Source organism: Cinclus cinclus, chromosome 18 (assembly GCF_963662255.1).
Source record: "Cinclus cinclus chromosome 18, bCinCin1.1, whole genome shotgun sequence".
NCBI classification, from domain to species: Eukaryota; Metazoa; Chordata; class Aves; order Passeriformes; family Cinclidae; genus Cinclus; species Cinclus cinclus.
In genome coordinates this window covers 14,513,211-14,539,826 of record NC_085063.1, presented here as the reverse complement: position 1 = coordinate 14,539,826, position 26,616 = coordinate 14,513,211, and the positions used below count along the sequence as shown (strand labels likewise).

Below are 26,616 nucleotides of genomic sequence, written 5' to 3'. Positions count from 1 at the left end.
TATGCACTCACTGCACCCGAATGTGAGCACAGGAATCTCCTGGAGCTGAGGAAACAGCAGTGCAATGGTTGGGCAGTGTGAGGCCATACCAGCTTCTGCTGAGCAGAAAAGCAGCTCTCACTGCTCTGAGTTGTCATAACAAAAATAACTCGGATGAGAAATTCAGATGATTCATCCTCATTTTCTTAATTTAAAAATGGCCAGAGATTTGTCAATAAATACTGGTTATAAATTACTGTTATATTTCCATAAGTATCATCAATTATAAATAAATAATTACATTATTATTTATAACAAACTATGAAAAACGGGTAGAAAAAAATGGATTTTAAGCTAATCAATTCTAGGTCTTAATTCTTGTGAGGCAAGAGATCTATACAGACAACAAGTCCCCACCAACTATCCCTGCTCCCTGGCAGGACGTGACCTGAGCTGAGAAAGTTCTGTTTGTGCATTTTTCTACAGTAGAAGACTTTATAACTGCCTTTCAGTTTGCACCATAAAAAAGATTGTAGATCTTTAAGATGGCTACTCTTGCCAGGCATTTTATTTCACAACAGTTAAAAAAATGTGCAGATGTTTTCCAAACTTTTCCAAGCAGCAAGGCTCTGTGCAGCTGCTCCCAACATTTCAAAGTGCAGCTCGAAAAGGACTCAAGCTGCCTTTTCAAGAGCCATTGCAGGAGCAGCTGAATCCTCCCAACTATTACATTGAGTTTTCAGGGGAGAAAAGACCTTTTCCCACCTCTGCACATTGCTAACATTAACCCAATTTGTACCAAATGAAGCTGTGAGGAGCAGCAATGCCAAACCCAAGCATTCAGTGTTCGTGAGTCAGGCCTCCAGCAATCATGAGACTGGTTTTTAAATCATGCAATCAACCTCCCGCCCCCAGAGTTGCATCATTTTTGTCTCTCTCAATATCGAAAGCCCAAAACATCCAGGTTTGTATTTCTAACGCTTTGTTTTTGTTTTTTTTCTTGGATCAGACCTGAAAAGATCAGTAAGAAAAATCACCTGCACATGGACTTTTAAATTGCTATTCATATTCCAGGAACTGCAAGGAAGTTGCAAAGAATTAGCAAAAGCCTCAAGCTGCCATGTGGATGTGAGCTAGTTCAGTGATTAATATCCACTCACATCATTCTCAAGGGGAGCTAGAAGGATTTTATCTCCCTCCCTATTTGTGAGGGCAAATTCACACCTTGCTGCAGGTACAACACCCCTCATCAAAGCCTGCTCTAGAAATGGATCCAGCCCAGTGCAGCACCTTTGCTGGGAATTACTGGCATTCATTCTGAGGTGCTCAACAGACCAAGCAAGCAGGCTGAGCTCTGTGCAAGTACTGTCACATAAAAATCCCTTCTATTTCCCCTTATGTTCATGTTCATATTTATTCCCTGCCTGTGCGCAGTCACCCCGGTACAAATCCCTGCAGTGAAAGAGCTGCTGGTGGTTCCCTGACTTGGCCTGAGCTGTGCTGATTCCAGGGTTTTACACCAGCAGAGCTGGGTCTCTACAAGGGTTTTTACCATAATAGCTGTGTTAGCAAAATAAAATTCAAAAAACCCCAACCACCTTAACCAGCACAGCTCTGTGGTGAGCTGCTGGAGTGTAAAACAAGCCCTGCTCGAGGCTTCCAGAGAGCACTCCTCTGCTTCCACTCAAAATGGAGAATTTAGCACCAGAATGAGTTCATCCCCTTTCCTGCTTTGCACGGTTTTGTTATAAACCATTTTCTAGCTGCACACCTCTCATCGCCAAAGTCCCCATTTCTAAAAATTGTTGTCAGAACTGTTCTGAAAGGATTCCTGGGTGAAGCCCCCAGAATCACTCCCAGCTTGAAGGAAGATTGCTTTTCCTCACACCCTGCACTTGCTCACACAACAGCTTTGCTCTGTCTCCAGATTTGTCCCCAAGAAATGAGGATCTTTCTGGCAGACCTGACCCCAGTGACAGTGACCTGCCAGCCATCAATGTTCACTGCTGGAAAGCTCCTACAATTCTTTGGCAGATACAGCACGAAAGGAGTGAGACTGTGGAAAGGCAGAGAAAGGAGACAGGAGCTCTGCCAGTCCCTCCCTTTAGTCCAACATGTTTTAACCACCTGCACACCTGGGGGGACCTGGAAGTTTGGGATTCCCCAGGAAAATCACAGTTCTACCACTGACTTTTTGCCTCAGCTGGAGCCAAGTCCCTCAAAAGCTCTGATCCTGCTTCATCCCTCTGTGAGAGCTGGGGACAAGCCTGTCTGCCTCCTTCTGCACTGGAATAATTTTAATTCATTACCATTTCTCTGCACTGGAGTGAAAAATGTTATTGTTATTATCCCTTTAAATTGAAAGTGGATTGAAGGAATAACAGTAAATGTATGGTCTGTTTTGGCAGATGCCTCCCAACAGATGGGTGTCTATGGTCTCCTTTGTAAGAGCTGTCTGCTGCCTGTGATTCAGACTGTCTAAGGAATGCCATGAGCTTGGACTAAATGGACAGCAAGTCTGGGAAAGGACTTTATTGTGGTTTAGAAGCTTTCAATTCCCAACTGCACGAACAAGTTCTCTTTTTTTTTTCTTTTTTCTTTTTCAAGTAACTTTTTGCCAGTATTTCAAAACTCTCATTGGAAATTGCCTGATGCCTCCCAAAAACGGAGCACTTCCAGCTGATAACAGTCAGCCCACCAAAGGGGGACCTGCCTTCTACCTCAGATGCCTGGAACTGGGGTTTGTTGACGTGGGCAGCAGGTCCTGGTGGGACCCTGCTGGAGGAGGCAGCAGTGCCCCTGGTGCAGCTCTGGGCTCCTAATGGGCTCTGCATGTCCCTGCACAGGAAACGCTTTGTGACACAGCCCTGCCTGTGGGCACTTACTGCACCAATTAAAGATTCCTGAGCTCCAGAACAAAGAGGTGCCAGTGGAACGATGGTTTTAATCACTCGATTCATTTTCTTCCTTCCTCTACTGCTGATTTGGGATGTATGGGTTTTTCTTCTTCTCGCTTTGTTTTGGTTTGCATGCTTGGAGGCAGCTGCTCAGAAAGGCTGCTGAGGAAAGGGCAGCCTTCAATGGGGCTGCATTTCTCTGAACTTTTTAACAGTGAGATGTTTCCAGAGGTGAAGAAGAGCAGTTGGAGCCTGCTATAACAACACAAATGCTTAATTCTCATTCAGGTATGCAAGTGTAAGGCTTTTTCTGAGAATCCATGTGTGTGTTACTAACAGAAATGATTTAATACTTAACTTACAAGAGGGAAGGATAAGGTACTTTTTAAGAATGGTAAACTGAAGTACAGGGAAGTTAAATTCTTTGCTGAAAGACCAAGCTCAGACTCGACCCAGACCTTCCTCCGAATAGACTGACCTCTCTACTTCCTGCCAACAGACTTCAGGGTTTTGGGAGCAGAACCACATTTTTGTTCTCTTTTTATATTGCCTCTAGAAAAGCAAGACATAGGCCAGGGGCATGGAGATCCTAACACAACACAAACCCTCAAGAGCAGTGATCCAAAAATAAAGCTGCAGTGTGCTGAGGAAGTGCTGCAAGATCCCAGCAGAGAACAGAAAATCTGTAATAATGTGAGTCAGAGCTTCAGGAATGAGCCTGATGAATACATAGATTTGCTAGAGCATTTGAGCAAAATGTTTTGGAGAACATACAGGCTTCACTCTTAGTCAAACTCTGCCTGAGCAGAAGTGACCACACCTTCTATGAAAAGTAGTTCTAATTAAAAACAGCATGGCTTTTTTTAGATGCAAATAGTTGCTCCAAACCGACCCCCAGCCCATTTGTAGGATTCAAATTCACCCCTGTCTAAAATGCTGAGAAACAAGAACATTTCCCCTCTTCCCTGTCTTGCTACTGAGCTCTATGCATGGACACAAGATGGAAACAACTACAAACCAACCAAAAATCTGCTCCTAAAGCCACCGTGCTGTGTGCTGTCTGTGCATGAGCTCAAGACAGTGTTTAGAGAGAAAAGCAGCTTCTCTCCAGCCAGGCAGGACCCTGGCCCTGCCAGTGCAGCTCCAGTGCTCCGAGGGTGTCCAGTGGCAGCCCCAGGCAGCAGGAGCTGGCAGAGCTGGCTCTGTCACCCCCTCCATCCGCGGGCAGGGCTGGGGAGGACCAGCAGGATGCTCGGGATGTGCCAGCAGCGAGCCAGAGCCCCCAGGACTCCCTGGCAGCATGGAACTCAATCCTGACAGCCCCAGGAGAGCCAGGGCTTCCTGGAGGTACTCCCTGCCCGAGGAGAACAGAGCTGGCCAGAAAACAAAGCTTCCTCCTGAACGTGAGGGAAAGAAGGGATTTGAATTTCATGTCGTGGTACTGTGGGGACAGACTGAGGGCTTTCTCACTGCTGAAGGAAAGAACACAGGAAGGAAATGTAGGGATGCAGCACACCCCGAGTGGTGCTGGATGAGCAAAACTGCACAAATGAGCACACAGCCTGTGATGGAGGGGATCTGAAGTGCTGGGTGGTGTGCAAGGACCACACTGCACATCCTGCACTGCCGCTTTCTAAAGAAACATCTGAAGATTTCTGCGAAATACCTGGGCTCACTATAAGACTCTGCTGATCAGCAGCCCGATAAACCACTACACAACATCTGCCTTGCTCTTCTCCTCCCCTAAAGAGATTGATTACTGGGCACCAAAAATAATCTCGAGCTGCTGGATCCAGCCCAGCGGACACTTCAGAGTGTCAGATGTGGTTAGACAGTTACTATTTGAATAATGACAATCATTTTTTCTTCACAAAGTTCAGCCTGACAGCTGAACTGAAAAGATCTCAATCGAAGGCAGGCAAGCTGATAACACCCAGGCTACCCAACCACGATCTGTGTGTGGAATTGAGCCTCGTGTCTGTGTCCCAGATGGGGAGCTGGCCCGTGGCAGCTGAGCTGCTTCCCCAGGGCTGCCCAGCAGCCTCTGGCTCTGCAGGAGGAGCACAATGAGTGCCCCCAGCCCGGGGTCACCCCCTCTGCATCCTGCCCCACCAGGGGATTGCAGACAGTGCTGCAAAGAACTACACTTTGAACTGGGTTTGTGCTTTAAAGAGTTAATCTCAGCTCTCTGAGGGTGCTGGAGGGACTACATTCTATTTGTCAACATATTTATGTGGTTGTTTGGGTAACTTTTACTACTGTGGGCAGTTTGGTTATGAATAATATTAAGTTGAGGCCTTGGCTGAAATGAACCTGTCACTCTGTCACCCCATGGCTTTCACTTCCATTTGAGGCTGATCACTGCCTGCCAGCACCAGCCTGGACACCTGATGCATCCTCAAAGGGCTCCTGGCACTCAGGCTATGGTCACTCCCAAAGTCATTCCAGCAGTAATGCACTTCTGAGGCAGAGATTTGTGTGTAACAAAGGCTTCCCAGTCAATTTTTCATGAACAGTGCCTTCCTCTGGGGATTCTTCACAGTATTTGATACCAAAAAAAAAAAAAAAGTTACCAAAAAGCTACAGATAGATCTATTTCACAGAGAAATATGGAGCAGTATGTGCATGAAGGCAGCCATGTGTGGCAATGCTGAACTTGCATCAGTCCCTGATGGGTGCATATCCAAATCCACCCTGTCTGACTGGAAGCCTTCCTTCCTGTAAGCCTGTTTTGTAATTCTGGCTGGGAGGGGAAGGCTGGGGAGCTGCAGAAGGGAACCACAGGCTCCTCTCTGAGGAGAAGAGGAGCCAGTCTTGAAGTCTCCCTGAAGAAATCAAATACAAGGTCTGTACCTCTGCAGCAGGGTCAGAAACCAGCTACAGATCTGCTGAAATTCTCACCAAGGGGCTGGGGAGGGCACCAGTCCGGCACAAAGCACTCCTGGCACACAACAAAACCCATCTGAGATGGTAAATCTTTGCCATCACCTGCCTTGGGGTGCAGGCTGCTTTGGCTGCACTCAGCCTCGAGAGCCCGCAGGCTCAGGCAGAGGGGTAACAGCTCTTATCTCCTCAAGGCACGGGGGGACAGGTTAACTGGGCTGAGTCCCCAGTATTTTGTGCCCTGCGGAGCAGTGAGCAAACCCAAACCATGCTCTCAGGAAGGACAAACAATACATTTTTACAGCAGGGAAGAGAAGAAACCAATGAGGGGTCCTGGCAGCAGTGACATCAGGAGGCTGAGAGGGGTGAAGAGAAGTAACCACAGTACCAGCTGTGGGATGCTGTGGTCTGCTCACTCCCAGGACAGCCTGAGCACTCTCAGGGTGCCCAATCTGAGAGGCACCAGCTCCAGCAATGAGGAACCACCAGGCTGGGGCATGCCCAGGTCACTGCAGGAGTTTGTGGCAGAGCCCAGAATAGGAGCCAAGCCCAGAAGAGCCAGGCTGTGTGTGTTGCCCAGGAAAGCAGTGGGCAAGAGCTGAGGAGAGGAGGCCACAACAGCAAAGGGATGAAAGCTGGACTCTCAGCAGAGCTCCGGAGAAAGGAGAACAAGGAACAGGGAGGAGGAAGAGGGGAAAGGGAGGAAGAGCAAAGGGAAGTGAGAGACACCAGCAGTGATTGCCCAAGAGCCTGGGCAGCAGCAGCAGCAGCACTTGGCTCGTGCCAAGCCTGCCTGGGCAAGCACCAGCTCCGTGTCTGTCCCTGAAAATCACTGCAAGACCTCACAGCTCACTTTATCTCACAAGAGCTTTCTGGATAAAAGGGATTTAAGGGCAAAGCCTCCATAATCCTTTGGGTTTGCTTTCTTTTAAATACTATAAAGCACAAACCCAAACTTTCTAGTCAGGAAAAACATGGCTTTTGTTATGTTCTGAGTCACTTTTCCCCAGCAGCAAACAATGTGGCTTTTCAATTCAAGTCCTGAACGTTTCAGAATGAACTGCTTTGCAAAGCCCTAAAGTAAATCACAGTTCTCCAAGTCACACTTCCAGCTGATGCAAACTCACTGAGGTCAGTGAAGAGACTGCATGTGCCCCATCCTGCCTGGCCTGATTTGAGTGGCATGATTGATAAACTAATCTCTAGCTGAAATCAATTCAAGATGATCCAGTCAGCCAAGGAGAAGCCTGGGATTTCATGATGAATTGCTGCTGTTCTGCCTAATGGCTCCCTTAGCAGAGGGGCTGAGTGCATTCTTGGTGAGCTCTGCTGCACTTGGGTGTCACTGGCCTGATTCAAAACTCAGGAAAATCAACCTTGCAGTCCATCTTGGAAGCTCTTTTAAGTGGACTGTGGCTTGACTCCGAAATTAGCTTTTACTTCAAGATGCTTTCGGGTTTTTTTTCTTTTACAAGGTGTGTACAAATTATTTTTAGAAAGGTGGAAGAACCTCTCAGATTCTCATATTAAAATTACCCTAAATAACAGTGTTTAGTTCTCCTGTCAGAAAAGATTCCCTTGCTTTGTTATCATGCTCAATTCCCTGAATAGAAAGCGAATCTCCCAAGTCAAATTTAGGACTCCTAAATCTCCTGCTCAGAGAAGGGAACCAGTAAAAACTCTCCAGATTTCACTGCCATGGCACCAAAGCTGCATCAACCACTCTGCAAAGGCAGCTAACAGAGGAAACCATCAGGGAAGGCTGCAAACCATACAGAGCACTCGGGATCCAAGCTAAAGAAAGCAAAACTTTCACAGGCACAATTTCACAGCCCCAGGTAAGTGCAGTAAAAATCCCAAACTAACGGGTGCTTAGAGCATATCCCAGTGCACATCCAGGACATCAAGCCTGCAACTGCCTGCACTGAGAGGAGAGCAGAGTTACCATTTGTGACACTCAGTTCTGGACTTCCTGCACAAGAAAATCCTGCATTTGCCGCAATATTTCCAGCAGCCTCACTCTGCTCCCACTAAAATCAATGTTGGGTTTGCTGCTACTCTCTGTGATTGCAATGTCCAGCTGCACTATTAATTTTGCATTGATTTCCTCCTGCCAGAAACATGCTTTAATAAAAGAACCAATCAACCAGATTGCCAATAGCTGCCTACCTAAGAATAAGCAGGATATGTTCAAAGAAAGCTTTACTCGAACTTATGTTCATTCCTAAAAGCTAAATCAGCTGGCTCACAACAAAGGAACAGCATTGTTTTACTTATCAATGTCCCACTGTTCATCTAGAACATCTGCAATGGTTTTGCCTGCAGCACTACCCCATTCATTACAGGCCTTGATAGATTGCTCAATGGGCTTTTTTTTTTTTTTTGGTACAAAATGTACAAGAGCATTTCACAAAGTGGACTGTGCCCTGATATGAAAAAATATAATAAAAGAATTAAGATGTGCGTTTCGTTTCAGATCCTCCATTTTCCAAACTGGCAATGGAACCTTTGGCAAAGGGAAACAAAATGGGACCAGCTCAACGTGGCAGCTGAGCCTGGAGCACAGATCAAGAAGAGAGTTCCTGTGGTGCTTTAGCATCTACCAAAAATGCACCTAAGGAAAGACCCAAACCCAGCCTGAACACACAGCAAACACCCACACCCCTCAAAGGGGCCACGCCGAGGAACAGGGGACTGAGAACTCAAACCCTGCCCCTCCCTCCAACAAAGCAGCCAGGTGACAGGGGCACAGCACTTACCATCGTCCAGGTACGCCTGGTCCAGGTTCTGCTCCTGCTTGATGGTCACTCCTGCTGGCAGCACCTCCTTCTGCTCACTCCCTGGTGGCCCGTTCTTGGCTGCCCGCTGGCCTGGGGCTGCCTGCTGCTGGATGACTGTGGGGTACGAGCTGGGGCTCAGCCTCTGTGCCTGGCTGCCCTGGGGCTGGCCGGACCTCGACGCGTTGGACGTGAAATTCTCACAGCACATGATGTGCTGGAACTCCTGGTGGCTCCCACACCTCAGCTGCTGGTTGGTTGGAGAGTAGTGGATGACAGGAGAAGACTGCTGCTGTCCTGGGGAGTGGTGCAGCATGGGTGAGGTTTGGGCTGGGGAGCCAGCGTGCACCAGCACGGACCTGTGGGCATCTGCAACGGCAACTGGCGTGGCCATCAGGTTGGGCTGCTGGTAGCCCAGCTGGCTGGGGCTCAGGCTCTTGCTCCTTTGGTAAATCACAGCTGGGTTCTGCTGGTGGTACCGTGAGTCGGGAGAGGAGAGGCCCGAGCGCAGCTGCTGGCAAGGAGCCATGGTGGCCACGAGGCAGGAAGGGGACTCGGTGGCCATTGTGTGCTGTGGATAGTAAGGCTGTGTTACTGTCCCCAGAGCACTGTGCACTGGATTGCAGATTAGGGCTGGATCATAGTCATCAATGGGCTCTGTTTTGATTGATGGTACTAGAATAAAGCATGCAAAGGAGGTTATTCGTAACGAGCTGAGGAGAAACAGAGAGCTTTTCCTTGAAGCAATAAGAGATTTTAGCCTTTTACAAGATTGGTGTGTGCAAATTCATATGCCACAAGCACCCAGTTTAATAAATCACCCAGATGCAACCACAGCAAAAATTGTTCAAAATACTCTGTGCTAAGAGGTTCTTGAAAAATCTTTAACGTACTAATGAACCCCAAACCACTAAAATTGAAAAATTCAACACTTCAGCTCCTGTTTTAATCAATTTCAGGGCCATTCTGGAACACAGACAAAATAAGAAGTCATAGATAGGTGTTTCATGCAGTACTTCCATTTCAAATAGACTGAATCAATAGAAATCCCAGGACAAAAACAACTGCCATCTTTCTGTCAAACATTTAACAAGTGACCAAAAGGCAGAACTGAGCTATTTTAGAGCTTTTGTCTCTGCTGCTCGAGGTTTCCTCAGTGCTGAAGACTTGTCTGACACCATCATTTAAAAGACCATGATTCGTAAGAGTTGTGTGAATCCTGATGGGGTAAATGACAGTCCTCTATATTCCCAATGATTTTTTGGTGAAATCTTCCCCAGAACTCACTACAGAAACACCATGCAATGGAAACCACACAACGGTCATGCAAAATTCCTTTTTGGAAGTAAAGATTCCTTCTCCTAAGTGGTCTATATTAGGGATTGTTTTGAGATAGAAGTGTGCTTCTCAATACTATTCCAGAGCAGAACAATTTAGCAACTGCACAAACCCTTGGTGATACCCTATAGAGTTCACAAATTCAGGGAGAGGACCAGAGATTTTCAGGCTGGAGGAGACCAAAATAAGAGTCTGAATGAATGGTTGCCCCTCCTTAGAGACAAGTCAAATTAAGACATCATTTGAAGCTTGCATAAAATCTGGTGCTGTTTTTTATGCTTTCTGTTTTCCACAAACACAATACTCTGATTTTCTCACAACATTTTTCCCCCAGCCAAAGCTGAGAAATTCTGGGAATCTCATTAGTAATCCTGTTGCATTTATTGTGACATGGCTTACCAATTCCCCAGAGGAAGAACATCAGAAAAGCATTCATATTTTTCTCAACCAGCCTCATTCTCAAGAATATATATTGCTTGCCTTCCTGCATCCCAAGCCCTTTCCCAGTTCTGATGTTTTCCTATTGCTGGACACGTCAGAGAAGGCGACACTCATGGCTTTCAGAAGGTCACATCATGTCCCACACTGAGCCAGTTCCCACTGAGGCTCTGGGCAAACTTCGACCAAGGGAATGGGGCAGCATCAGCCCATTGCCAAGAGAACGGATAACTGACACCTCAAACTGATGGAAATTCCTGATCACAACTCACAGGCATCTTTTAAACCAAGCAGCTGTTGAGTGCTGAGCTGAATTAAATCAGCAACATTTAGATCCTCAAAGAAGGGCAAGAAAACAACAGAGAAGAAAATCAAATCTTGCTCATGAAATTAGGTAACAAGTGGCTCTGTCCCTGAGAATTACCTGGGTGATAGGTGAAATGCTGGGGTTGGCTTCTTTTTCTTTTGCCATTGATGACATAGAAATTCACCTTCACGGCTGTGCGGATGTGCTTGTTCCTGTACTCGGGTATTTCCACAAAAAGCATGCTCTGCAAGAACACATGGACAACCAGGAATTAGCATCTGAGGCTGAGCAGGGGTTTTTGTGTGCAGCTCCCATGCTACACCTGCAGGCATAACAAGAGGAATCTCCCTGTTCATCCCCATAAAGAAGAGTATGAGGAAAAAGGGGCAGGTGGCAAAAGACCAGAAGATTTTTGGTACTGGCAAGTTTGTCTCTATGGATGTATCCCTCCTTCACTTGGTGTTGTCCTGAACTTGGAGAGAGAATTCTCAGCTACAAATAAACCACAAAAAATGGTGAAAAATACAGAAGCACTGCTAACGCCACAGGGCTTGATAGAGGAGTGGGCACTGCCAAATTCCCTCTTTTCATCAGAATAACTCAATTATTCCATAGGCTTTTGATTTATCCACTGCTGCCTCCTGGGGCAGGGACTCCATGGCAGTGTCACTGCTGGCTGCTGTCACTGCCTGCCCACAGCAAGCCAAGGGAACAGAGAGGTTCCTTCCCTCCACCTGAAACCCTGCAGGACAAACCCTGTCCTGCAGAGGACACAGCAGCCAGGGCTGGCACAGGTCCTGCAGAGCCTGGGCTGGCACTGTGGCTCTGCAGGACACAGCACCCAGGAATCCATTCTTCCTGCAGCATTGCTGCTTTTCTGTTTCTGAGATGCTCTTTGGAAGCTCCCCCTTGAACAGAGCTTGCTGCAGGAGAGGACACCCAGTGTTTCGTACTTACAGGCTGGCTCTTATCTTTGTCCACTGTTGCCTCCATTTCCCAGATCTGCTGCCCATCTAGAAGAATATCACAACATTAACCTCACTGTGGTTTTTGTTTATTTTTTTTTTTAAACATAGAATTTATTAAAAAAAAAAAAAAGAGAGAGAGAAAGAGAGGCAAATCAAGGGCATTAAGTCAGCAAAGCTCTCAAAATTAATTTCAAGCACCTTCCCAGTGCTAACCAAAAGCAACAGCATTTCATTTAAACACATCACTGAACACTTCTCTCGCCAGGAAAGAGCTTACGTACATATTAAAATTAAATGTTTATGTAGAAATTAGCCAAACTGAGGAATGAAATATTTAGCACAGGTGCAACATCTGCTTTTCACCATGCCTGAGTCCAGCCAGCCTGACTGGTGGAGGGCATCAGAAGGTCACAAAACTTGTTCATGGTCACAAAACTTGTTCATGGTCACACTGGGTCAGCAGCTCAGCAACCTTTGTGTTGCTTTAAGCCAAGATCACTTGGATTCCCACAGAATGCCACTGACAGCCCTAAAGCCGTGCTGAAGCACCAAATATTCACTGTACTCAGTGCAAAAGCATTTCACTGCATGTGGGACAGCCTCTGCCCTGAACCACTGCAAGCTTTGCAGCCTGTAATTATTACATCCACGCAACTCATCTCCATCCTAAGTTAAAATTTCTATTTAGAAAGGAAAATAAAATGTGATCCCCCATATGGAATAGCACCACAGCAACCCCTGTGCTGTAAGAGTGTATCAGAAGTGACAGGACATTCATTTACAGACTGGGTGCTTCCTCTGGTTACAAATATTCCTGAAACATAGAAACTTTTTTTTTTCCTGCAGTCTTTTCTTTTCTTTTCTTTTCTTTTCTTTTCTTTTCTTTTCTTTTCTTTTCTTTTCTTTTCTTTTCTTTTCTTTTCTTTTCTTTTCTTTTCTTTTCTTTTCTTTTCTTTTCTTTTCTTTTCTTTTCATCTTTACCCCTTTGGTTTTCATGTTCCATTAAGCCTTTCATCCAAGCAAATTGCAGAAGTAAAGTACTGATGGGGAAAAGAAGTTGCCTCATTTCTTCCCGAAAGCTTGCTTTTAAACTGGCCAGGGGACAGGTATCCCAAGGAGCTGATGCACTGGGAATGCTGCAGCCAGGGGGATGCTGTTTGCTTTAGAGGGAGCAGCTCTGCCTGCTTTGGGAGTTCCCCAGACTGGCCAAGATGAGGGGGAAAAATCTCCTAAACCCAGTCCTTCTCACAGGGCTTTTAATTTTTCCCAACTCTTGGAAGTTCTGCAAGAGCTGCTTTTGTCCTCTGTTATTTAAACACTTCTGCTTCTGGCAAAAAGGGAAATGAAAGAGTATTTTTAAATGCATTTTGCATTTTTCTGTTGTTGTACTCTTTGTTCTGTGCTGGGCCCAGACAATGAGCTGCCAGATGTGCTGGGCTCTTGGGCAGGCTCTTCCCCAGCTGGGCTCCGTGGCCAGGACACAGCCCTGGGGTCCCTGTCTGCCCCAGCTCCGTGGGACAGAGCCTCACCTGCCCAGCACTGCACACCTGGGACACCTCTGGGCACACCCACTGGGACAGGCAGCTTTTCCTGGAGGTCATGGCTCACATCCCTCCCTCGCTCCCTCCCTTGGGATGGCTCCTGGGGCTGCTGGTGGGGCAGGGGAGCACCCAGCCCTGCTGGGCTCCCTCACCCCAATCCTCCCTGGGCAATGCAGACAGGCAGGGAATAGCTGGAAGTGGCTCCGTCAGGAGATCCCAGCTGCTCCTGCTGCCAAGGGGAACACTGAACAACTCCGAGCTTCTTCTCTCATTTTCCTAAGTGTTAAGATCCCCCCCCTTTGAGTGAGTTATCTTTCCTGCCAGGGCCTGAGTGGCTGCTGGGGCTGGGATGGCCTCAGCAAAGCTGTGGCACTGGAGCCAACACATCCCAAGGGACTGCTGCAAAGGCATGGAAAATATTCCATTATTTAATGCCATTTTACATGAGCATCCAGTGCTATATTCAGTCTGTACCCCTGTCACTGCAGCCAACTCCTTGCTGCTGTTGAGACAGAAAAAGGGAAGGGGGAAGCTAAAATCCTGGGGGGTTAATCCAGCAAACCCTTGTCTGATTACAAGGCAGTAATTGCTCAATGGGGAGATTCCTCTTCTAGGTGACCTTTGAGAAAAGAAACCATCACAGTGTGTTAAGGAAGCTCCTCACACTCCTAAACACCTCAAAGGACAATTTGTTTAGAGCTCTCCAAGGAAAAGAGGAGGGAAAAGGAACATGAAAATACGTGATAAAGTAAGAGCTCTGACAGAGACATCAGAGCTGTCTCAGCAATGCCACATGAAGATGTCCTGACAACAATATTTGACACTGGTTTTGCTCCAGGCAGAATGTTTTCATCTTCGTTTCTGTACTGCTAAATTCAAACAGTCTGTGCAGATACAACAGCACTAACTTCACAAAGAAGGTGGAAATCAAAAGGCTTTGTTTGTCCAAAATGCATAAACTAAAGTAGAAATGGGCCTCCGAGTCATGTGTCACATTCAAGAAGCCTGTGGAACACATGCAACCACAACCACAGGGGATTTGAGTTAGTAACTGAGCCACTGAAATTGCACTAAAAGCTAATGAAGCCAAGCATAAAAATCAAATGATGTTCACGCTGAGTCCAAAGTCTGTGCGGGTCAAAAGTAAGAATGAGAAAAGGCAAACAAGAAAGAATTGTATTTGGGGTTATCATTCCAACAATGATCGATGCTTCTGTCTGGATGCATTCCATATTTGTGGCAGCTAAACAGGTTTCTAACAAATCTGTCAGCAGCAGCAATCCCTGTTCTTTGAGCACTGAAGCTCTGGTGAATTTAACCACTCTGCAGTTCACTCCCTGACCTTTATGCTTAAATATGATGATGTGGCTCCATCTGTCTCACTGCTTCACTTTAGCTCGAGACAATCAATATTTGCTTTTCCTTTAACCACTCTGGATATGCACGTTATGGGGAGCTTTTGGCAGGAGGATGAGGGAGGCTGTGAGGAAAATGAAAAATACAACTGCAGTCAGAAATCTCTCTCTCTCTTCTTTAACCTATTCTTTTCCCTGGTAATGAAAAGAAAACTTTTGATTATGCACACTCTGGGAGCTAACGGAGAGCAGGAGGAATAAACTGAGAAGTCTCAGGATCATTTCAGGAAATTCTGAATAGAGAAAACCTGCCCCAAACTGTCAACGCATTTATCACCTTTAGAAGGTGCATAAATGCAGATTTATTTTTTTTTTTTAGGAGGAAATTAAAGTGGGTGTTTAGAGAAAGTCCTGAATGAAAATGGGATTCTTATAGTAAGGATGTACTAAAAATCCTAAGGCTGATGTGACAGTGGAGCACAGCCCCCAGTGCAAACCTGCCACACCAAAGGCACTCCCTGGAACCCAGGTGGTGCCTGGCTACCACAACTGTGTTCAGCTTTGAGAAGGAGATTGTGCTGGACCCTCCAGAGATCCCTGCTGGCCTTAATTACCCCATAATTATCATGCAACAAATGGGACAAAGAGCTCCTGCTTGGAAACTGAGAGGACTAAACCCCAGCCTGATTAAAAATTTAATCTAAAGTCTACAAGCGCAGATAACTGCTTATTGCATAGGGTTAAACCTGCCTCCCTCAACAATGGACAGGACAGAAAACTGCAGAAGATCCCTCAGTGCCAGGTCCACGTGTGTGGTGCCTCTCAAACTGTACCTCCAGCACAGGGAACTCAACCCCTGCCTCTGGAAAGGGCAGCACTTGCACTCAAGATGATAAAATATTCTTGGATTTAGACCCTGAGGTCTTACCAGCCATGGCTGCCTCATGCAATATTTTTACTGTTGTGGTTCCCTGCTCATTTAATGGTTTGTCTTAGTTGGCAAGTCTTTAACACCACAGGTCAGTGAAACGTTCAGGAAATAGAGATTTTTGTGCTGCTTCAGGGCTATGAGACTTAGCATTAAACCCTGATGAGAGATCTGATTGTGTCAGCACTCTTTGGGGAATGAATGAGTTGTTGGAAGAAAGTAATTCTACCCTTTCTAACTCAAACTGCGACCATACCAAAAGTCTTGCTTCAAACTGGGGGAAATCAAAATGTCAGTCTGCATTAGGAACATTCTGGGTGATTCTCTGCAGCCCCTTACAGGACTTTTTTTAATTAGCCAATTAAAGGTTTTCTGAACCAGTTACAGCCTTTACACATTATTCAGGATCCCTTACTCATGACTTTGGGGTCAGTAACTAGCAGAGAAACAAACTCACTGCTTTATTTGAACAAGCATGACTGATGGACTGAGAGGCTCAGGAAATGTTCTTTGCAGTTCTCTGCAGCTGAAGACTAAATATACTATTGTGCTGATTCTGGATGGGATTCCACGCCTGCCTGTGATTCTAGGCCTGCGAATGTACACTGCTTTCCAGTCAAGCATTACACAAATTACTGAATGAACAACCTGTTAGTGGCTTCCCAAAGAAGCCCAGCCTGGTGACCAGAGGGGCAGCTCTCACTGCACCTTTCTGCACAGCTCCCCCTTTCCTGCAGGGAATTGTCCCCATCCACTCTGCTTCTTGGAAGGTCTTCCAAAAAAGCACAACAGTTATCTCTGTCAGCTTTTATCAGCAGATGACAGACATCTCTGGAAAACAAAGGGGTTTTAGAGCCACCCCAAGAACAAAGGGAGAGCAGTGGGTGGTTTCCAGTAGGACAAAACTACTCTGGGATGCAGAAACCTTAGGGGGAATCTTCACTCAGAATCTCTGCTGCTCTGGACAAATTCCAGATAAATTCAGGGACAAATTCTGATTTCAGCTGGGAAGTTGCTCTGCTTCAAGTCAGCACAAGGTTGCTCAGCATCTGCTCCTGAGCAGTTCTCTCCTTCTAATCTCTTACTTCAAAATAATTTTCAAACTTTACAGCAAACACAGAACGAATGTATTTAAAACTCATGAAAAGTAGAACTATTACATTTATTCCTGAGCTTCATTTTCATGGATTTGTTTTTCTTTCTGAAGCAAGTCTGCCCACTGCAGTTAATGGAGCCCTGTTTGTTATGAGCAGAGGCCAGTGCCTTCATTGCTCTGAGGACAGAAGTTTGACTCACCAAGGCCAAAGATACAAGACAAGGTCTGGGAGGTAAAAGGGCAATGGATTAGTCATCCACCATCCAGCCCAGCCCCAAATCTGACATTTTGCACAGTGAGAACAAGTCTAGAGGCGAATTCTCTGCATCTATTGTTGAGGAATTCAATTCCCATTAAAATAAAACATAAATACAGTAGTTGAGCAGCGAAGCAGGAGGAACAGTATTTCATTCCAGAGCTCTTCCAAACGATTCCTTGTGCCAATTCATCAGAATAGATTTGTTGTATTTTTAAGATTATAAGTGTGTTTGTGTGTATGTGTGTGTATAAATTACTAAACAAAAGCTTCTCTCAAAATAAAACCGCTGGGAACCTCCATGTAATAAAATGAGTCACACCAGGATGTGATGACTAAGTGGGAGAACAGGGAATTCCACTCCCCATGCCAGCTTTCTTCATGATCAATTTTCTGTCAACAGGTGATGGGAGCTTGTCCCTCTGCCTTTTGTTTATGCCAAGAATTATGATTATTTTTTAATATTCTCCCTAAACAATTAAGCTGAATAATCAGGACCAGGCACACTTCCATCAGGCGCCCCCATAGTAAACAGTGAGCCAGGGAATCCAGGCCAGTAGTGGCTGCCTGTGCTAATAAGGATTTACCAGCTGTAAAATTCCAAAATCTTGTGTCATACGGGGAAACCTTCCAAAACACTGGATTCCACCCTGTCTCGCTGAGTCTCTAACAGCTATGGCAACTCCGTTTCTGCAGCCACACTCTTGTGCATTTTTCTCTGTGTGAGCCTTAGATTTTTTCCTGTTTTCCAGTGTTTTTCTGGAATCCCCAGTGGGGTGATTGCCCTGTAGGATTACAAGAGCACCTGGGGCAGGCAGCACATTCCAGCCAGGGGGGAAACTTCTGGGGAGAAAAGTTTGCTGGCTTTCAGCAGCTACAGCAGCAAGGAAAGGCATAAGGTTCCCCATTAACCTGAAACTTTCGAATTTGCACAGCAGAACCAGGCAAACCAGTTCTCCTGATTAATACTCATTACCCTCACATTCAATATTTAAAATTGTTTATTAGTTCAAGTAGCAAACATTTCCTTTGAATGAACCTGGGAAAACACTGGAGTTTTAAAAAAACCTTTCTGCCTATTTTATCTTGAATTTGCCTGGGAAAATTGCATCATTAATGCTGCACTCTTAAGTTCAAAGAGTTAACGGCTGAAAATGGTTTGCTGTTTTCTGCACTCCCCAGGAGTTCTTGGATCATTCATGAAACTGCCAGACTACAAAAAGGGATTCAGCTCCCTGTTTGCAGCACGGTGAGGAACTGACCTAGCAGAAAAGGGGAACACTGCTGTAGACAGTGCTGGAATTTCCTTTCACCTCTCCCACGACGAGCACGATCCTACCATCAAACCAACACAGCAGCAAGCTTCTCTCCACATTGAAGCTGCCCTGATGCCATCCCACCCCAGTGTCCTGCGGTCCATTGTCCTGCAGGACTCCTGGGATCCCCTGGGACACTTTCCATGGCTCATTTCCAGCGTGTGGGGCGCAGCATTTTGGCCACTGTGCAGACAAAATCCTCAAGCCAGCACCCCCACAGGGAACAGCAGAGCCTGACCCTGCCCTGGCTGAGCATTCCTGCAGCCAGGACACATCCAAGCGTGTCCAAGCACCACTGCTGGGCTCCAGACAGATTTGTTTTGTCACAGGGGCTGTGAATGTCCACACCTGGGGGCTCTGGCAGCTGCCCCAGTTCAAAGGGCACAGGCAGCACCTCCTCTCCTCGCCCTGCCTGGCCCAAGCTGGAGATTTATGGTGGAGCCACTCCAAGGATGGACGTTGTGTTTGGGTTGTTCCTCCACCACCCACATTGTCCTAGCGATGATTCACGATGTCCATGTGGCCACCAGAAGAGTTTGGCAGGGGAAACCACAGTCCATTTGCACTTTTCTCCCCGAGAAACACGAACCTCCTCTATCACTGACAGCAGAGCAGCAGTAACCAGTACACAAATGGGAGTAAACACAATGCAACCGGCATCTGACGTGCAAATTATTACATGAAAATTAAAATAAATAAAAGGGGGAATTCCAAATCTCTTCTTTTTTTAACTGCACTGTAAGATCTGGGCCCCAACCAAGCACTAACACCCTTGACCTTCACCCTATTCCAAGTCCTTGATAGCTCCAAGACTGCTTTTCAAGCTTTCTCTTCCAGATCAAAATTAAAAGAATACAGTCCAATCTAGTTGCTTCCCCTGACCTACTTTAATTTAGCCGGGTTCAGTTACACATCTCCAAGTTCAGATCTTCAAACTCCGTCAGCCAGACTCTGCTTTTTTGTGCTGGGCTTAGGGAATTTGTGAGTTCCCCTGGCTCAGAGCAGCATTTTATCATCTTGCATCGGCAAGAGATAACCGTAAAAAGAACTGAGACCTCTACGGCCCTCGTGTTGGTAAACTTCAGCATTCAGAAAATTAATGCTATTTATGCATCAGCATTTCAAACACAAGTGCTTTATTCCCTCAGAGCACTGAGCTCCAGCCCCTTCACTGTGTTTCCTGCTGCCATTTCCTGTCGTGAGCTGAAGCTCAGACTGTCCCAGCCCTGTCCCCAGCTCCTGCCACCGCCTGCGGCTCGCGTGACACGGACACTCACTTTCACAATGACATCCCCCCACAATTCAGGGAATCGTCCTTATTTTCCAGGTATTCCTATGGAAAAATAGACATATCTGCAGTTTTGTGAAAGGACAAATAAAACCTGTTCATTACTGCTCACAGTGACACATATTTTTGTCACAAATGTGACCAGTTCCACGTTTCTCTGCGTTGCTAATGGGGGGGGAAGAACTGTTTACAAGATCCAGAGGAAATGGAAAGAGGTTCTGAGCATCCCCCCGAGGGATGAAACCTAATTTACAATTGTGACCCCAAACAGCAGCTCCCTCAGTTTTGTAGAGCACGTGACTGACACCTCCCCAGCACCCACTTCACCCAGATCCCACATCCAAGGGGCACCCAGAGCTTGGAGCCAGTGGAACAATGGACAGGAGAAAACCTGGCTGCACTAAAATACTTGCAGAACGATTTTTGGAGGAAGGAAGAGCCTTGCCACTGTCACCTTAAACACTGGACACCCAAGCCAAGGAGCTGTGTGGAGCCCGGCGTGCTGAAAGCCGTGGGATGGTTACGTACATCACTGCTCTCACCCTTGTTACCAACACAGCAAAAACCAGTGGCAAAAGTGGGAAATCCAGCATCACAGACAAGGCTTGCGAGCTGTTAAAGTGAAACTCTGAGCAAACCAAGCTTCCCCTGTGAGCTTGCTGCATCTTCCTGCCTTGACAAAGGTGTGATTGTTTCACAGGCACTCTGGAAGAGAACCAGCCCGCTGCAGCTGGGGTCAGGCAGAGCTGTGCTGCCATCCACCCCCAGAACGGGGCTTGTGGCTTCCCCTGGCCCTGAGCAGCTCATCAGCACTTTCTGCACAGGCTGTGCAGGGCAGGGGAGCCCGGGGTGAGCTGGTTCTCCTTCCAGCCAGGCTCTGCTCCATCCACACCAAGGGCTGCGGAGCCGGGCTCACCGCTCGGCTCCTGCAGCCCAAGGCAATGGCAGCTGTGGACAGACATCCCAGAGATATTTAGAATCGTCTACAGGGCAGAATGAGGGAGGCTGAAAGTCTCAGGTGCACAAGATCCTGATTTTCAGGGGAGCTGGGACACTCATCAGCCACAAAGCAATTCTGAGTTGGCTGCACTCGGCATGATCTGCACATCCAGCTCAGCTTCTTAACCTTCCTCACCTTAGGATACACCTATTAAATCAAGCAATCTTCAATTGAAAGCACTTCAGGGCACCTCTGTCAGAGATGCTGCTGCATTATGGAACTCCCAGAGAACAACTCAGCACAGAGACCCCCAGATAACCCACCGCAAACCACACAGACTTCGATTCAGCCCAAGGATTTGACTCTGGACCTCCCATCCTCTAAATTGTCCTTCTGCCAATCATTTATTGAGAGTCCAGCAGACTGAGACTGCCTGAAGAGGCTGAGGGCTGGGGGAGACAGGATATGGAACACCAGCAAGCAAATCCCTGCTCCAGACTGGGCACTGCCTCTGGGATAAGTCCTGTCTCTCTCCTACCAGAAGGTAAAAAAAAGAGAAAAAAAAAACAAAACACCAACCCTGCAGTTTCCCCAGCAGGGAAGAAAAGCTTTAGATTTAGTGTGGAAAATGTTGTTGCTCTTTTTACTTTCTAACATCTCCTCCAGCCAGAGCCTTCTCTGCTCTTATATGGAAATAGGGGCAGGGCGTTTGGGATGTTTCCTCGAAATGGCATCAAGAGCTACCTCTCCTCTGAGTGGATCATCTCCTGTAGCTGCTGCTGTGCATTTTTGGGACAGGTAGCACTGCAGGCTGCCAAGATGTTCCCATGTACCCTCCCGAGGTGCTGACATGGTGGAACAGTGGCAGCACAGTGGGAAGGAATTAATCCATGGGCTTGAAAGGAAACAGAGCGTGCCAAAAGAATTCCTCTGACTGCACAGGCTCCTCTGAACCTGCACAGCTCTCCAGAGCCTTTCATACCTGCACAAACAGCCTGGCTTGCTGCTGGTGTGGGCAGGAGCTGGGACCCACAGAATACTTTGTTCCCTCCATGTCACCAGCTGGTGCCCATGTGTGTACATTCATTTTTTGGCTCAATTCTTGCTTTTTTCCCCCACTGGCATTACCCCATAGACCATGCACATGCTGCTCACTTGGGCAATGCAATCTCTCAAACACCTTGCGAGTCACTGGATATATCACTTAAGATGCCTCTACCTCAGTTCACTGACAGAAAACTTCCAAGCACCAAGTTTTCTTAACAGCACAAAGGGAACACAAAGTTTACAATAAAAATTATGGAAAGAGAAGGGATGGATTCTTGTATCTCACTACATGTATAAAATAACTTTATATAAAAAGACACACTATGTTTGTTTTTTCTCCACAGATTTCTAAAGGGAAGAAAACACAATCTTTGCCCGTAGTTCACATCAATTAAAAAAAAAAAAAATGTTCATTTCAGTGATGATTTCTCCAGTAGCATTCACTAAACATGAGATCAAACAAGCACGGAGGAACATGTAGTGCTCATCTCCTTTCTTTGACAACAGTCCCTGCTGATTCCCAGCCTGGATTCTTGTGAAGCAACAACACAAACAGTTGCTCCCAAGTCTAACTTGACTCACATGGCTTTACTTTACATGAATGGCACTACTCACTTGAGTAGAGTTAATCCTGAGCACAAATCTTATGATGAGATCTGGCACTACAGATCTGCCTTATCCCATTAGGGAAAGTTAGGAAACACCTGCCTTACCTGATGTTTTCTCTGTGAACACCACCTTGGACTCTGCTGTGAAGTTCTGTCCAGTGAGGATCATCTGCTGTCCTCCATAAACCAGGCAGCTGTCAATGTCTTGTCTTTCAACCATTGGAAGCTCATGAGCAGACCTTTGGGCTGTGGACAAATTGCAAACATGAATGAAACCAACTCTGTTTTACCAGGACTTTCCAAATCTTCCCAAAACTATCCACAGATTGATCTTGTCATCGTTACCATCCACTGACTGCCAAAGCAGCTTCTCCAAGGTGCTAAATTTAGGTCTGAGAGGGAAAAATAAACTTACTCAAGGCATTTTATTTGGAAACATTCAGGAGTTGGCTGCAGTGGTTCAGCTGTGCTGGCCCTGCTCCTTGTCCTTGAGAAAGGACAGCTTGGATGAATGAGCTGAAACTTGCCCATGCCTGTTTCCAAGTCAACGGCCAAATTTTCAAGTGCAGGCACACTACAGCTCCAGAGCCCAAAAATTCCACCTGCACAGAGGATTCCACTGAATAACACTGAATTCTTTCGGGGGGGGCGGGGGGTGAAAATTGACCTCTTCTCCAAAATCCTACTGTCTGCCCCAGGACAGGGCCTGGCACAGGGGGTGGCTCCATCTCCATCTCCGGGCACCTGGGCTCGCAGGAGGGGCAGCCACGCAGCCCCAGCTGTGATCAGGAGGGGTCACACCAGGACTGCTGCAGCCCAGGGTGTTTCCAAGCCTGTTCTGCAGAAGTTCTGAACATCTGAGGAGCAGGGCCCTGTGTCACAGACTGAGTCTGATCATAAAAGGCAAGGGAAGGAAAGGTAGGGAGGGATCCAGATGGACACGGACGTCATCAAGGCTTCCTAAGGTCTTTACTGGTCTTGGCCACGGGTTTGGAGCATGACTGTAGCAAGTTATTCTCTCTTTCCCCAGCCAGAAAACCAGGACAGCACCATCTCTCCAGCTCCTTTCCTCTGATGCCATAAAGCAGCCATTTGCATGGTGGGAAAAGCTTTGGAGAGCCCTGGTCACCATCCCTGCAGAGCCATCCCAACTGTTTGCTATCCAGCAGCAGGAGCTGAACAAAGTGAAGATGTGAGAAGTGTTTCCTACAACACAGACAGCTGGAAAATATCAGGACCAGACCAGGTGGGCAGCAGCTTGGGGCTGGTGAGCTGTGAGTTCACGACCTGCACTCAAACTCCTCCAGATTCATCCACCCCAACTGGAAAGGCCTCCAGAGGATCCTGCTCATCTCTTTCCCAGCTGCCTTGGCTGGATTTTAGCTCTCCCTGACAGAGACCCTGAGCACTTGTGTCTTCACTGAACACCACTGGCTGCTGAGCCAGAGCTGAGGAAATGTGATCCTGAATGTGCAGGCAGATATCCTGACTCACACCCAGGCAGGCTGTGACCTGACCTGGCACTGCTCTGCTGCTCTGCAGCCCTCACAAAGATTAAATTCTCTCGTCACCTGGAGAAAATGTTGGAGTATTTGGTGAGAAAACGCAAGCATTAAACCTTTCATAGCAACTCTTCTAGCTCTGCTGAACCCTTCAGTCACGAGACAGAGATTTTGCTCTTATTAAAGAACAGAGGTAATTCAATAGTTGTAACTTTCTTATGCCATTTGAGAGGCAGTTTTGAAATCCATTTAAAACTACCTTAGGACTCGTTGTTCTTTTCAAGTATGCAACATCTGGGCTAATACACTGCCAGTTAAGAATATATATTCAGATTATTTTCAAAGAAGCTGATAATTTATTTCACATGGCTGTAGGATTAATTTCTTTCCCAAAATACTAACATTCCTGATGAGTTCCTAATTGGATTTATCACATTGACAGAGCTGTAACCTCAAAGGCTTAAGAGTAAATAGCAATCATCAAAAACCATGTCTAGAACAGTCAAGAGAAAACATTTAAGTACTTAAGCATTGCCCTGGACACTCTCTATTCCTATTCAATCACCAAATTTCACTTTAAAAAACATCCCAAGTCACCAAAATTCCAGATTACATCTCTTTCCAGCTTCACTGTGGTAACAGAGCTTGGTACCTGCCATCCCAGATCAGTGGTTTTCAAGGCTCCTTTGGCATGAGGAAGGACAAATTTTATCCTGGAAGTGACTCTGACTCATCTCAATTGAATTTTGGATGACTTTGGGCATCCCCAGAGCTGTGCTTGCCCTGAGACAAGTGGAGGTGTCCAGAACCTCCTGTGCCTGAGCTGTGCTGCAGAATGATCCCACCTGGAGGAGCTCCAGCTGAGCTCCCCAGTGCAGACACCACACTGGAGGGTGTCCCCTGCCCTCTTTTACCTGAATTCTTCTCCTCCCTTTGGGATGTTTGAAATAATTTTCTAATAACAAAAACCCCAGCCACTTTTCATTTTCCTAGGTCTCTTCTTTCACCCAAGTGTGTAAGAAGGCTTCACACCCTTTCCCATTTCCACCAGTACAGAGGTTCAGGGCTCACTGTGGAGCTGCCTCAATAGGATTATTCTTTTTTTCCTCTGCAAGAAATATTAATTGTTAATAAATCCCCTTCCTCTAAGGCTCATGATGGGTGCGCTGCACGCAATAATTTCACACTATTCCTTCTCTTCCCCCAGGGGTTGGCACTTCATAAAGTGACCTACAGCTACTGGAGTTTATGAGCTTTGAATAAACAAAACACTGTTGATTTAACCAGTTGGGGTGTTTACTTTCAATAGCAACAGTTACTGACATAAGGCAGCAAAGCAAATGCTATAGAAATACTCACACTTGGCCTGAAGCAGTGTGTCAACCTATTAACAGGGGACACTATTTTTCTATTTTATTTGACTGTTTGAAAATCAAGATGTCATGGATTCGCGGTGCCAAGAAATACAAGGCATGCAGTGACACAGGACAGAAAGGGAGCCACTGTCTGAGAGCCCTGCAGCACCTCCAGTGAGCTCCGCCTGCAGGGAGCAGCCCCCGCTGCCCAGAGCCCACCCAGGCTCCCCTGACCCACTCTGGTCAGAGCTCCAGCCCCCAGCCCCTTCCTGGAGAGAAGGTGAGGATGGCTTCAATCCCTGGGCCGGCAGGCTGAGCAGCTCACATGGGACACAAAGTGACCATGAGGGAGGGTGCCAGGGCAGGCAAAGGTGGGTCCTGCTTCCCCACCTGTATCCATCCCTCTCTTTTTGCAGCAGAGAGGAGATTTGGCTTTTAGGGGGGGATAAAAAGGGTATTTGGAGAAAACTGATAACCTGGAGAAGTCTGTTACAGCTCCAGCCTCCCCCATGAGGGTGTCACCCATTGCTGCTGGGAGGTGACAAGGGACAATCTCAGCTGGAGCAGCCGGGTCTAGTGGAAGGGGGAGGGCACTGAATGAGTGTCCTAGGGACAATGAGCTTCAAGGTCCCCTCCAAGCCAGGATGTTCTACAGCTGTGTGATGAACTCGTGCTAGAGTGAAGCCTCTCCACGCTCTCTCCAACGCCTGCAGCATTGACTCCAGCTCTCTGTGAACTCTCAGGTTCTCTGCTGGCCCCACAGCTGGCAATGAGACATCAGAGAGATTTTATCCCTGTGATAGAATCGTCCTGATCAGGAGGAGCAGGACTGAGGCTCCCGTGCAGCTCAGTGAGGACAAAGCAACTGCTGCCTCTGAGTAACTCACAACCAATAAACCAAAAATGTGGCTGTTTAAGAGGGGTGGGGGTCACAACTGGCACCCCAGAACAAATCCCTGGACACCTCTGTCCCTACCCTGCCCAGAGCAGCCCCAGTTCACCCCAGCTTGCCGGAAGCCTTTGAGCTGGGACTTACCACCCCTGACATTTCTTTCCAAACCTCCAAAGGCTCTTGATCCAGCCACTGATTCCTGTAGGGTTTGAGAAGAGCAGATAGAGCAGGGTGTCTGCTGCTAAAAAGCCCCTGACCCCTGGAAGTAATAGCAGAGGTGTAATTTGTTAGGGGATTAATTCTTCCACCTCACTGCAAACCTCAATGAGCTAAAGAAAATAATTCATTGCTGCTGTCACACTGGGTTTATTTACCACGAGCTGCCTGTGGTAGGATTGATAGGAGAAGAGCTGCTGTGCTCAACACTTATCCAACTCATTCATGTTTGAGAGATTTGATCCCCCCCATCACCCCCTGAAGCATCCTGAGCTCTGCAGTGGGAGGAAGGACAAAGGCTGGGCAGCCATGGGAGGACCAAGGGCAGGAGACATCTCCAGAACCAGGGAGACATCAGCAAGACACCCTGGAGAGAAGCAAATTTCTGATCAGAGGGATGGGATAATTTACCTCTTGGTAGGAGTATGGAGCAGTGGAAGACTTAGGAACCAAGTAAATAAAGCTAATTTCCAGCCCTCTTGGGGAAACCTTGAAAATGTGGTCTAAACACTCTGAAAAGAAGAACACAGTGTGACTGACAACAGTTTCTAATTTGCTGCCAGCAAGACTTAATCAGCAGTTTGTGCAGAGCCATCCAAGCAAAAAGCACCAGAAATAGAGAGCTTTTCTGCACCTCCTCCTCTGCAGATAATTTACGATGTCCTTGCAAAGGAGGAGTGACAAGCACC

General features: G+C 46.9%; 1 protein-coding gene across 1 annotated transcript in view; it reads right to left on the bottom strand.

Moving 5' to 3' along the window:
• Positions 1-26,616, bottom strand: part of NFATC2 (nuclear factor of activated T cells 2) — a 70,282-nt gene that overhangs the window by 16,266 nt on the left and 27,400 nt on the right. Inside the window, exons 6-9 of the mRNA XM_062504791.1 lie at positions 22,068-22,208; positions 11,577-11,632; positions 10,737-10,863; positions 8,519-9,211 (exon numbers count right to left, since the gene is read on the bottom strand). Of these exons, the coding sequence (XP_062360775.1) occupies positions 8,519-9,211; positions 10,737-10,863; positions 11,577-11,632; positions 22,068-22,208 (1,017 nt within the window). The remainder of the gene's footprint in view (positions 1-8,518; positions 9,212-10,736; positions 10,864-11,576; positions 11,633-22,067; positions 22,209-26,616) is intronic.